The sequence below is a fragment of the Notothenia rossii genome, assembly GCF_949606895.1.
Source record: "Notothenia rossii genome assembly, chromosome: 2".
Taxonomy (NCBI): domain Eukaryota; kingdom Metazoa; phylum Chordata; class Actinopteri; order Perciformes; family Nototheniidae; genus Notothenia; species Notothenia rossii.
In genome coordinates, this window is record NC_136904.1 from 26485315 (window position 1) to 26499100 (window position 13786).

Here is a 13786-nt window from a genome sequence, read left to right on the forward strand (position 1 = left end):
AACAAGCTGGAGGAGAGTCCTCTCCTGTCAGACTGAGGGGCTCAGGTGAGCTAAAGGACTCTTGACTGTTTAGAACGGTTTTGTCACAAATTATTCAAAAGATTATTTCCTCGGCACACCTTCATATGATCATTATAGTTATACAAACAATAAGAGAATAAATAAAAAACAGGTATGAAATAGCCTACTATATGGCAGTAAAACAAGAATACAGTTTAAAAGGGGAGTGATTTGTAAAATATCCATAAAGAAAAGGAAAATCTGTTTACAGTTCTGTTTCATATGGGTGCTGAGAGAGGTATCTATAGATCTCTTCATGTTGCTCTCAAAGTGCACCAGATTGATGCTTTCAACTTCAATATTTAAAAAAAAATCTTCCCGGGGATCATCCCCCCGGACCCCCCTAGAGGAGGTGAGGACCCCCCTACAGGAGGTGAGGTCCGCCCCCCACTCGCACATAGCACTTTACCCAGGGGCGCCACCAGGGATTTTGGGCCTCATGAAAATATATCACATTGGGCCCCACCACCAGGCACAGGCCACTTTGTTTATAAATTACCTCGAGGGCCGTACCAAATGGTCTAGCGGTCCGTATACGGCCCGGGTGCCGGAGGTTCCCCACCCCTGCTTTAATATAATAACATAAGTATTAATATCATAACCGAAGTGTCGGTGATTAACATTTAGTTTACCTAATACAGACTCACTCAACGCTTCAAACTGTCCATCATCCAAATAGACTAAAAGCAGTTTTTTGTTTTATATAGATCATTGGCGATGTGGGAAAATACTGTGTTTGAAATGTATAATTAAAATTAGATGTTAGCTTTTTGTTTTGATATATATAGTCTTCCAGTCTCCCTTCAAATATGTTAAGTGACATGTCATTCAACACAATGCTGCTCACCTCCTTCAGTGGGAGCATTATGGGGGGACAGGGCTGCTGAGCCTAAAGATCGATCTGTTGGTCCTGGCACCAGGGGGAGGGACAACTGATTTAGTATGAATAGGCGCTAAAAATGTGCCTGCATTTATTAAAGGTAAGTAGGTAAGAATGGAAAAAACCAGCTCGAGTGCGCTAGAATCTGAAAGTACACAACTAAAAAAAATCTGCCCCTTCCTTCAGACTTCCTTACAGAGCCCCTCCTCCAAGACACACAAACGTGCACATGACCAATGAGGGCACGAGATAAGTTTGAGCTCAGATGGAAGGCTGACAGGCAGGTAGGCCATCCAGTTATCTTAGCCGGGCGGCTCAGATGATTGGTCGTGCTTTTTACAGCGCCAAGGCTTCCACAGATGAAATGTTTGTATGTATTTATTTTCAAAGCATTTAATATATTCATTGCTATTGGGATGTTAAGAGCATTCCATGGAATATAACAAAAAGTGTTTCTGAAGTGAATTACCTACCCTACCTTTAAATGTCAGCTAAAAGAGCAGTGAAATGAAAAACCTCTGAATTTTCTGTAAAGATATTAACAGTAGTCTACTTAGTGTCAGCTTAGTAAAAACAAAACATTAGCTAACAGAATAATCTCCACCACTCATGGACGACAGCTTTTCTTGTGAAAAACTGGGTGACATACTGTAACCCTTTAGTCCAGGGGTCCCCAAACTTTTTTCTCTGGGGGCCACATTATCGTTCCTGAGTGTGATGAGGGGCCGGGATCGATCATGTGGGCTGTATACTAGGCCACTGCCTGTTATAGCCATAATTTCTAGCACAAAATAGTTCATCATTACAAGTGATTTGCAAAAGAAGTGAGTACTTCACATGTTTTTCAATTTGAAATACCACAGGTATTCCTTTTATTTTCTAATAACAACCATGTAAAAATAGCAAGGAAAGGTTAGAAAAACATGGTGATTGACAGTTTATGAGTGATACAATAGAAATGGTAGGCCTATATTACAGTGAGATGAGAAATCATCAAGACAAGAAACTTGGTGAACAATATATCAACTAACCAACTCTTATTTGTATATTCAGGTGAGATTTTTTTGGTTCAAGGTGAAAATGCAATGAGCACCCAAACACTTTTACAGCACAATTATCATCCCTTTGAAATAGGAGATTGAGATGAGGGGCAGTGCATAAAGAGGAGAAAGAGGAGAGAGAGGAGAGAGAGGAGAGAGAGGGAGAGAGGGAGAGAGAGAGACAACGATGGAGAGGCAGATGCTGAGAGAAGAGATTGGGAGGAGAGACTGAGCAGTAAACCCTCGGCAGGTTAAACTAGAAGAGAGTAACAGAATGGGAAGTCAGCAATATGTGCAGTAGGTGAACTGAATTGGTACTTGTAGCCAGGGTGGAAGGAAGGATGGATGGGCAGTGATCTTTGAGGTCAGCAGTTGCAGTCCCCTCTCTTGCTGCCTGGAAACCTGGCATAAAGGGATGACATTGGACACATTCAGTAAATTACATAAATATGCTGCCTGTTGTTCCTTGTGATGTGATTTTACAAATACAGTGTAGCATTATTCATTAAAATTCATTAAAAACATTAATCATATTTCATCAAAAAATCATAGTTCATGTTTACAGCCATATAAAATTGTAATAGTTAAAATCAGTCTATTTACCAAATCAGTGTGAACTGTGTGCTTGCTTCTGGCTGGTGAGAAGTCCGATGTCTGGGTGCAGCCTAGTGGTTGCCAGTCTCAAAGTTTGATGCAAATGTTCATCTGAGAGTCTGTTCCTCGTTGGATTTTTTATTTGCTTCATGCGGGAAAACGTCTGCTCGCAGGTGTAGGTGCTGCCAAAAACGGTACACATCTTCAGAGCATGTTGTTTAATGTTTGGGTAAGTGCCCTCTGGTAGCTAAGCATAGAACTCAAGGAGGTGGTCAGGCTTGAATGCGTCTTTAAGGACATCACAATTCTGAAGCTCGGCTAGTTCAAACTGAAGAGAGGGAAGTGCGTCGTCAATGTCAGCAGCAAAGGGGTTCTGGAACAGACTTATGTCTTTGTTGTTGACATGAAGCTCGCGGAAGCGCACACTGAACTCTCGCTGCAGCATCTCCAGGGCATCTTTGCACTTCGCGACTGGGAAAGGGGCGGCTGGTTTCTCGGCGCAGTAGCTTTGGGTGGCAGGGAGATGTGTGAAGTCCAGCTTTTGGACCTGTCGCACAAGGAGCTGCAGTTTGACCTCGAATGCTTTTATGTGGGAATACATGTCGCTGATGAGATTCCCTTTGCCTTGGAGCTGTAGGTTGAGGTGGTTCAACAGTTCAGTCACATCAGTTAAAAACGCGAGGTCCCATTTCCACTCTGGGTCGGTCAGCTCCCGTACCGTTTCACCTTTAGACTGGAGGAAGGTGTTGATTTCGGGCAGCAGGTCGTAGACACGGCGCAATACTTTGCCTCGACTTAACCACCGGATTTCGGTGTAGTACAGCACATCCTGGTGAGCAGACCCCAGCTCGGAGAGAAAGGCCTGGAACTGCCTGTGTTTCAGCCCATTTTTCCGGATGTAGTTGACACAGTGCACAACCACCTTCATCACAGACGCCCACTTCAAAACTTTGCAGCACAGCGCTTGCTGGTGAATCAGGCAGTGGACTTGAATCGGTGGGGCGAGACCTCGTTCCTCGAACTCGCCGTTCAAGCGCCCTACTAGACCCCTCGTAGATCCGACCATGCTAGGCGCACCATCTGTAGTGACACTGGCAAAATTAGCCCATTGCAGACCAAGTTCGCCCATTGTTTTGCACACTTCGACAAAAAGGTCTTCTCCAGTTGTTGTGCCTTTTAGGCTTCTCAGTGATGCCAGCTCCTCTGACACTTCAAAACGTGTGTTGACTCCACGAATAAAAATCAACAATTGTGCCGTGTCCTGTACGTCATTACTTTCATCCATGGCTAAAGCAAAACACTTGAATTCTGCGGCTCTCTCTCTCAGTTGGTCAAACACGTTTCCCCCCATCTCCTCAATTCGTCTCGTCATCGTTTGTGCTGAGAGACTCACCCCACGGAAGGCATCTGTCTTCTCGGGACACACCTCCTCGGCCACAGCCAGCATCATGGCCTTCCCGAATTCTCCGTCTGTGAACGGCTTGCCGTGGGTAGCCAGTATGTTAGCTACTTTGTAGCTAGCTCGGACAGCAGCCAGGTTGACCCGGGATTGACGAAGGAAGGCATCCTGTTGAACAGCTAGTCCGCCTTTCAGACGCCGAACCTTATCATCTCTCGCTAGCCCGCTCAAGCTAGCATACTCTCTGTGCCGGGTTTCGTGATGGCGGCGAAGGTTGAATTCTTTAAACACGGCCACATTTTCTTTACATATAATACAAATGGCACGGTCCTTCCATGGAACAAAAAAATAATCCTTGGTCCATTGTTCTTTAAAAACCCGACACTCTCTGTCAATTTTCCTCACTTTACTGCACGCCATTACACTGCTGTTCAACTGTAGCATAATATTTTCTGCGCATGACTTCGATCAGCTTGTAAGGTGGCGGAAATTCGGTCATAAACATACGTCATATAAATAATACAGACACACATATTAAATTATATAAAATATAAATGGTTAATAAAAAAATATTTTAGTGTTAAAAAAACAAGATGCAAATGTAACAGATGTCAACCAGAACGTTACATAACGTTGCTTTTAAAGCGTGATAGAGGCGCTGGCGATTGACAGTTCCACTGTTTGGCTCATGGCCACTACCAGAGCCGCTCTGGCCACTACATACTGACGGCCTCGAGTTCTAATCTCAGGTGACGGAATGAACAGCGATTACCGCCCTCGTTTGGAGAGTCATGTTATTATTTCACAAAACAAGTTGGACAACTAAAATAAAATATTTTAAAAAATATTTTATAATTTTTTTTTTTTCTTCTTTGGGGCAGTTCAAATGGTGAGGTGCAGAGAGGTGGAGGGCCGGTCAAAGGGGCGTGGCGGGCCGTATGCGGCCCGCGGGCCGTAGTCTGGGGAACCCTGCTTTAGTCCCTCTCTCTTGTCTTTCTCTCCTTTCTCTTCTTTTCTTAGAGCCTGACTTTTTGAGTCGTTGAGACATGGTACAACACAAGTGAAGGCTAAGTACTTGCATCCCTCCTCACATGTTTTCACTCTCTACAAGTGCCGGTGCCGCACCGCGTTTGGAGACAGGACCAAACCATTAAACGTAAATAGAAGGGGGTGTAAAGAGGCTTTGGATAATTAACTTTTGGAAGAAAATAAGTTAAATTAATCGTAAGTTTAGTGAGTACTTTATCAATATAACGTTCTATTAATGTTAATTATTGAGGATTGATGAAAGGTTACTTACTATTTTTTTCCTTAATGTTCTAAACATTTTGGGGCCCCCGTCAGTCACGGGCCCTTAGAATCGTCCTAACTTTTCACCCGCTTACGGCGCCCCTGACTTTACCCTTGCCTATATGCCGTGAGCTGATTATGGAGCCTTCATTGTAACAGTAATTCAGATGCAATTAGCCTATATAAAAGGCCTCAAATTGGAAGCATTGTCTGGGCCGTCTTTTTCACTCAATTCTGCAATAGGTAGATCTCGCCTTTCACCTAGGCCGAGGTCGGTGATCTTGGGCTTAAAAAGGTTGGTGACCACTGCTCTAGTGTAACAGGAGGATTATGTCTAGACTTTGAAATGTAGCTTTTCTGGTGAAACAGGGTAGTTTACATTTTGTATATAAGAAAGAGAAAGGAATGTGGAGTGACAGGTCTATTGAAGGGGCAGTTAACCATTACAAAAGAGAAAACTAATATTTGAAAGGATTCAGCCAGTCAGATAGCTTTGGGTATATTTTTCCATGTTTTCAGCTCAACCCAATGGAGTTGGGTGGGATTTTGTTTGTGGAGACTGAAGAAAATATGCTATTTATTAAATTATTTGTTCAGATTATGGGCATATGGACTACTTCTACAGTAGTTCAACTGAAAACTGAAGGGGAAGTTGCTCTGAAACGTCTTCAAATGTTTTCATTGTTTTTTAAATGTTCTGTGGCTTCGAGCAGCACAATTGAGTACATTTTAAAAAACAAGCCCAAGGCAAATGCTTTATTTATGTACGTTATGTATATATATGATTTTTCTATTAGAATTTAAAAAAAGAGTTGATCTATTGCATGTGTTGGACTTATTCTATTCTTTAAGGCAATAATGAATTCAGAGTGCCAGTAGCTAAACTACAGGCTGGATGAACGAATATATTCAAATTGTTTTTATCAAAGAACGATTTAACCCACAGAGCAGCAGGATCTCCTGGCCCTCAGGTCAGCGTTCAAAGATTCAAAGGTTTTATTGTCATATGCGCGGTAGCTACAGTGCATAGTTATGGCAAGGAACATTTTAAATCGCAGGCTCCTCCAACAGTGCAACATAAATACATATAAGACATAAAACAATACAAATAGTGCAAAAAGAAATAGTATTGAAATTAAATAGTGCAGGTAAATGAGTAGAAGTAAGAAGTAAACTATTCACATGTAAAAAATAATAAATTAGCTAAAAACGGAATTTATATCAAATACTCTGTTGTTAATAAATACATATGTCAAATAAATATGTATTGGCTAATGGCCAATGAGTTAATGTGTTAAAAAAACACTGTGAAGCATTATTATATCTGATTACGCTAAACAAAAAATATACTAAGACTTAAGAAGCCAAAATAAACAATTAAGATAATTTAAAGCTAAGATTCTGCCGCTGTTTTTCCCACCCATTTTGTGAGTACCTGAACGCACCCCTGTCTCTGTGTGCGCGTTCACGCAGGAGCTCAGCGCGTCCCAGTCATGTGACAGCAGCTAACCACGCATGCGCAAAGAAAATACAAGATGGCGGAGAGTGCGGAACTGAAGGTAAGGCGCAGCCTGAAATCGTTGTAATTTTACTCGGTTACTAAGCGCTTGGTTGTCAAGTCCTAACGCCCGACAGTCATTTTTAGCATTAAGGTAATCAAATGTTGTCATATTGTATTTCTTAGCGCTCAAATGCAGGAGCAACTTTCTTGTATCGACGAGCATGTTTATGTTGATATTGACTCTCGCTGCTGAGAACCGTTTTGTGAGCAGCGGCTGGCTGAGCGGCTTTCACTTTAAAAAATCCTCTGTGTGCTCTTTAACCCCGGAGACAGGCACTCACCTCCGGGCAGCATCCCCGCCTCTGTCCGGTGTTTGGGTTATATATTTGAGAGGGAAAGTCCTGAGCTGCAGAGCATTTTGTCCCGCTGATAGTGTGCAGACTGTGTTTGAATGTGACAGCGGCTTGGTGTTTTAAAGCATGCACACATGGACGGATACTGCTCACTTGGGATGTGCATGGTTATAAAGTTTAGAAAGACAGAGGTAGACTGTATGCAGCTGCAGTAACGTCACCTGGTCTGCTCGTTCACACCTGCGCTCACTTTATCTGTTGATACAATTAATATACTTTGTATAACGGTGGCCCACGCACCGTTATACAGAGGACACTCAGGGGGGAGAGAAGTCCTTTACTTTTACTCTCTTACTCTTTGTCCTCTTTAAACAGTGTTTTCATTTATTTTTCAACAATAATAAGTCAAATATAAATACATTATTGGAAAACTTTACTGTGGGAGAAAAGGTAAAACAATAAAATGGTACAAATATTTGGTAAAAGTCAATATTTGTTTATCCTCCCGAGAAAATGGTAAAACAATAAATTGGTGCAAATATTTGGATACAAGCTAAATAAGTACACATATATACCTCAGCCCCTTGCTTGTGTTAAAATACTTGTATTATGTTTCAAATAAAGTGAATACATGGTAGTGAATAAACAGTGGTGTAAAAACTACAATATTTTATTCCAGAATGTTGTGAAGCAATAATATAAACTTGCATATAATTGAAATACCGGAGTAAAGTACAAGTACCTCAATTATATTAAAATGCAATACTTGTCATGTTGTATAAACTTGTATTTAATAACTTTGCACCACTGAATATTCATCACTGATGCACCCTGCCTTTAACATGATTCTGTTGTCTCTGTAGCAGCACTTTAACACTGTTTTAATTTAGCCTTATGAAGCAGAGTTGGAACGTATCTAGCAGTTATTGATCACAGTCTTGAGCTATTTTTAGACTTTCCCCCGCTGTGTTTCCACTGCCTGGCCCTGTGGATCTATATGTGCTCCTTTGTGCCAGCTGCTGTTCGTCTGCACACTGTAATGAAGCCTCGTCTGCTTTGAACAGCCAGATGTGGTCCTACTAAAGGCTTTCGTTGATTTAACTAAATGATATTCTCTATGTAGAAGGCTTCTTAAACTTCTACATTTGCTTGCTTTTTCATTTTCTTAATGTAAAATAAACACTTGGGGCTGCTGTCAACAGACACAAATGTTCAATATCTTTATGTCAGATAAAAGTGACATGCCCACAAATCACAAATCTACTCTGACTAATTTTGTCTGACAAAACCCCAAGTAAACGTGGGGATTTTAAACAGCTTATTCATTACCAAAATTATTTCATGATGATTTCAGCTCAGAGGATGGAGGGGTTTTTGTGGCTATGCTCTTTAGAATAATCAGAAGAATCGGTGCCTTGCTTAAGGCCGGACACTTTCATCCTCCATGAATTTTAACCTAGCGCTGTGATGCAGTAATGATAGCTACTGAGGAAGCTTTTAAAGATGCAGATGTTTTAATTCACCCAACTGTATACAACCACTGTAGACAGATAACATCAACAGCTGGCCTGAAGTCTTTGTTTAAAAACAAGTGAGGTTCCCTTCAGTTGTGATTCACTGTTGATTGATTTGGCTCTTACTTGCTGTCTTTAAGTTTTATAACAAGAGTCAGTTACTTACAACATTTCTGTCAAAATCCCCCCTCTGAAAATATATTTTTCTTGGTTGTAGGTAGAAATATTTCTAACCTGATGTCGAAATAACTCTTGAGGAAAGAATAATACGAAACTGTCAAATATGAGAAGCTGCTAAACCTTTTCTGTTACATTTGTTTTTACAAAATCAAAATGCTCAGAGACTTCAACCCTGTGCACTTACTATATAGTATTATCTTCAATGGTGTCTAATTTCCAAGAGAATATTATAAGTTTGTGAACATAGATTATAAAGTGATGGCCACTTATGTCGGTATCATTAGTTTTAAACCAAAAGTACTCTGGGTAATTTTTTGTGTCATTGGTAGTATGATTTTATCGTCCAGGTTCTCAAATAATGTGCTAGTATTATCCAAGCCCCCAGGAAGTACGCCGGACTCGGAGGAAAATATTTGTTGTGGTCAAACGGCAGTACTACACCTCCGTATCAGTCGCTGGGCCCGGAAACACTTTTTCCCATTGACTAACATTGGGAAAGAGACGTCTGTAAATCGTTGGATAATATTTTTTAAACTACCCAGTATGAACATTTGTATAGCCCTTATAAAAAACATTGGCTTCTCAAGTTGTAAAATGTGCTCATAACGTTATTCTGAGAGTTATTTTCCTCTGCATTATGAACGCGCATCTAACCCACAGGACCGCGCCGCCCGGCACGTTCATGTGACGTGTTCCGTACTACATGAGTTTTACCTTTACCCATGGATGCACAATAAGAACAGATTATATGTTTATATGAATACTTTCGTGACGTTTCACTCTCTCAAAAGTTGGGCCATTTTGTCTTCATGCGCCAATGAGCAACTCTCATAGGAATGAACGAGGCCCCGCTTCCCACGCTGTATCCAGTTCTTATTGTACATCCATGGTATTATCCCACAAACCAGCAGTGACTCCTTGATGCTCTTCCCTGACTATGAGCACATTTAATGAGGTTTTTAAGTATTAATGGCGCAGGGCATCTTGCATTTTCAAAGCACAGTCCGCACACGTTAAGGTGCGACATAGCAGGGGACATGGCTCAGACAGTTCACAGGAAACCAATTATACTTTTAACACAACCAAACAATAAGTGTTTTTTATTTCATCTTTATTTTGTACTTGTTTGCAACAGGTACATGCATGAACAAACCCTCTGACGTTTGTCATCTTGTCAAATACATTTTGTTTCATTCAATGATGCCCAGACCTCTGTGGGTGAGTACAGACGAACCTCTCCTGAGAATTTGATTTTTTAGGTGAAAAATATAATAAATTGATAATCAAAAGCTTGATTCATCTGATGGTTTGGCCTAGCATGTGACCGCTTTATTTGTTTGATTTCAGTCAAAGAAATGTTCGTCCTTCAGAGTGTTGGTTAATGGCAAACTTATCAATTAATCAAACATAGTCCTTCGGTAAAAAATTCCCAGAGTGTCCTGAAACCAAAAGTGGCGTCTTCAAATCGCTTATTTTATCTGACTCATATTTAAAATTCCAAATATATTCAGTAAACAAAAAAAAGCAGCACATATTTGCAACTGAGAGGCTAAACATTTGTAGTATTCGTCCTTGAAACATTACTTGTTGCTTCACGTTTGTTCACGGTTGGCCTAGGCTTTGTATTATAGATTATACCCCAAATTGGTGCATCGATCTGTATGCAGTCACCTTAGATGAAAGCTGTTTGTGAATGCCTCTGATGTTACCAGACCCTAAATGTATCCTGTTGCATCGCTTTCTGTTTGGTGGGAGTCCCGATCCGCCTCAGCCTCTTTGAACTGTCTTCTCTGTTCTGCGGAGCTGCAGCAGCTACCTGGCAGTACAAATAACTGTCTGTGTGTGCTGGCAGCTTATTGGTGGAGACAGTCTATTTGTAGAGCCTGTGGCTAGGTTAATCCCTAATGATACAGGCCCTCCGCTCTGCTCCCCAACATCCTTTCAACACCTGCCTATTGCTCTTGTTGTCATTGTCATTATCGCTGCAGTTAATTTTCAGTTTAAAGAGAATTAGACGTTTGAAGTCACAAAGAGTGAACCCTCTCAGCTGAGGCTGTATTTAAAGCTTACATGCATGCGCAGATGTTGGCACGTGTGTCAATCTCATACTGGAGGATTAAGTGTTAGCACTCGGTGCGTTTTACGACATCATCTCAGCCATAAGGTAAAAAGCCAAATGGTGATCGGTGGATGAAACACAATACAGATGTTGCATGTCTCGTCTCTCAAAGACATGTCAGAGGTGTTTAGCGTTGAACCAGCTGTTGTAGAGAGTTATTGCCATTTCCTTGTTCTAAGCATTAAGGGAAAGATATCAGACGGGCTGCCAGATAAAGACATAGAACATACTTTGATCCTTCAGGCTGCATTACACACTGTACATTCTGTATGTTCAGGGAAAGCAGCATGAAAGCTCTCTATTGTCAGCTTTCTTTTGCCCTGTGAGAGCACTTGGTGTCTGCAGCCATCGACTTGTGCCCGGCTCTCGGCGAGATTGCAGCTTTCTCTTAACTCCCGTGGTTATTTTGTTACACAGTCCTGTTGCCGTGGTAACATGTCACATTTGAGACCGACATGGGTAGGTAGCAGTTTGGCGCTCAACGTGCAATTCCGACTGGAGGAAGAAAGGCCGGCTTTTCACTGGACACCTTCTTGGCAGATATTTTAGGTTTTTTAAATGTTGGACTATCAGAGAGATTTTGCTGTGAATCTGAAATAAATAAAAAATATAATGTCAAGTTATTTCTCCATCCTGTTACAGGCTTTAAAAGTGTGACTCCCTCCAGTTTAGTTGAATTTGGTCTGTTGAGATGTATCAAGATTAGCTGTGGTTGAGTGCATTATGTTAGACGTTGTTCTGGCCTGATAACACTTACTCCACAGGTTTCCCAAATAGTTAGACGGTTCAATTCATGTTCCCTCTTTAGATGTCTTTCTTACTTTTATAGATAAACGAAAGCAGGCTGTGTCATCAATGAGAAGAAAGAAACGTGTACTCTGCAGAAGGTGTTAGTCTTTCTGGGCCAATAGCTTCCTCTCTCATGTCTGTTTAACATCATGACACCTGCAGGGGGAATACAGCCAGCTGGTGAAGGTGTTTCTGCTTTTGGTTCCTGAACAGGCAGCTTAGAGGGTTAATGTCTAATAATAGCAGTGAGCGCAGGCAGTGGCCTTTCCAGTGACCTGTGACCCAAGGGCCTGCAGCTTAAGACACTGGTGCACTAAAGGAAGTAGCCCGCTGTGAGCGGAAGACCCCTCTGCTTTCTTTAAGAAACTGCATTTGATCTTTTACTTTGACGATACATTGAAATGACAATGTTGTGGTGATAAAGTGGGTAACCTCTTACCTGTGAAATAAAGGTAGTTGATTCTGCATTCAGTGTTTTTACTGCATTAAAGACATGTTATCAGGTTATCAGCTCTGTTAACCAGCAGATGATTGTAGAATACTCATCTAAAAATGCCCTTTCTTTCTCTTTCCTGTAATAATAGTGAATTGATTTCCTTAGATTGTGGTTTTATCTTTTGAGTCATCGATAGGTTGAGCGTGCGCAGTGAAAGTGGATGAATTGACAGCTGCACAGTTACACATATTGGTACCAGGAGCACTATGATTTAAGATGATATTTAACAATGACACATGTTGGTAGGAAAGACAAATCTTTAAGAAATGGTGCCTTTACTCAGGAGTGTAGTGTGCAACACATTATTGAGCCCTAACTCACAGTCTTACTTGTTGAGCCATCATGATATTTATTATCAGTGAATGTCTAATAAGCTCAGATTTGATAAAATACTATTTAATCCCTTTTTCCTTGTCAGAAATGCTATATATTTCTTTGAAGTCATTAGACAAAATGTCCCATTGTACCCTTTTACTTGTATTGTATTACATTAATAACCAGCGCTACCGCCAATATAAAACAAAATGGATTCATCATCTTGGGTAAAACAAAGTATTAGATTGTGATGTATCATGAGGATCTTTTTTACCTGCTTGTTAAGTTTAAATTTAGAAATATAGTTCATTTTCTTCCCATCATGCAGCTGTAATGAGATGTGAGGCAGATTAGAAATGTAATTGGGACTTCACTCAGCACAGAGCAGCCTGGTGCTCCAAACCAGGCTGCCTACTTTCTCTGAATGAATCCTGGACAATAGTATCACAGAGAGTTTCCAGGCAGCGCTAACATGTAGCCCCACATCAGAGAGGCCACTTTGATGATAAAAAGGCATGGGTGCACTCTCCCTGCAACATGTTTCAGGCCACCTTATCTTTCTGGCTACTGTCTCAACAATTTCCCCTTCATCTCGGTGAGACCTCCTCCAACTCTGCAGGATTAAAAAGGTGCAGAGGGCGAGGGCAACTCGTGGGTGTCTTCCTTCTCCTCCACTGCAGTGGGATTTTGTTGTCTACAGTCTTTACCAGCTTTTTAGCTCTCGTTCCTTCCTTCCTTTCTTCCTTCCTTCCTCCTTGAGCAAATCAGTGATAATCAAACAGGTGTTATGTCCCCGCTCAATTGTTTGTTCTTTGCCATCACACTAGTTAGTCAGTGTTTCCTGCCAACTGTCTTTGTCCACATACTTGGCAGCAAATCTGTGTTGGTTGGTTGCTACCAGCAGGATGTACCTGCACTGTTTTGGCAGCAGATTACAAACCTTCCCTGTCATCACATCTTTGTGCCGTTCAGCATGGAAGAAGATGGGCTTCAGATTCAATCTGCCCGTGGCAGGCTGGGACTCGACCTCTGGAGCCTCAGGTGTGATGGCACCGCATTAAACACGCTAATGATTAAAAGGGAAACCGTTCTGAACTCAGTCTAGCTGGGTTGCATGAACTGATCCTGGTTCGGGAAGAAATGGCCCGATCCATATTTGAGTCCCTAACTTTTGTCTTATGTTTGATCCACAATGTGCAAAGTGATACCACAGAGGCAGGATTGAGAGAAAACAACAGGCGAGGTATTTCAGAGTT

General features: G+C 41.4%; 2 protein-coding genes across 3 annotated transcripts in view; one reads left to right on the plus strand and one right to left on the minus strand.

Moving 5' to 3' along the window:
- Nucleotides 1-2061: 2061 nt before the first annotated feature.
- Nucleotides 2062-4832, minus strand: LOC307030084 (general transcription factor II-I repeat domain-containing protein 2-like). The gene is made up of 2 exons (XM_079666302.1): nucleotides 2584-4832; nucleotides 2062-2382 (listed from the first exon to the last, which is right to left on the minus strand). Exon 1 carries the CDS (start codon nucleotides 4415-4417, stop codon nucleotides 2822-2824), a length of 1596 nt encoding a protein of 531 aa, XP_079522428.1. The 5' UTR covers nucleotides 4418-4832; the 3' UTR covers nucleotides 2062-2382; nucleotides 2584-2821.
- Nucleotides 4833-6792: 1960 nt separating this feature from the next.
- The window catches only part of LOC307029466 (E3 SUMO-protein ligase PIAS1-like), a 54491-nt gene continuing 47497 nt past the window's right edge, over nucleotides 6793-13786 (plus strand). The window contains exon 1 of one of the 2 annotated variants that reach the window (XM_079665532.1): nucleotides 6793-6822. In XM_079665532.1, coding sequence (XP_079521658.1) covers nucleotides 6799-6822 — 24 coding nt within the window. In that variant the 5' untranslated portion in view covers nucleotides 6793-6798. Of the gene's footprint in view, nucleotides 6916-13786 lie in introns of both variants that reach the window. The other variant, XM_079665533.1, reaches the window with a different exon arrangement.

Excerpts from the sequence above, each read along its gene's own strand:
- LOC307030084 (XM_079666302.1), bottom strand. The coding sequence starts at position 4,417 with ATGCTACAGTTGAACAGCAGTGTAATGGCGTGCAGTAAAGTGAGGAAA.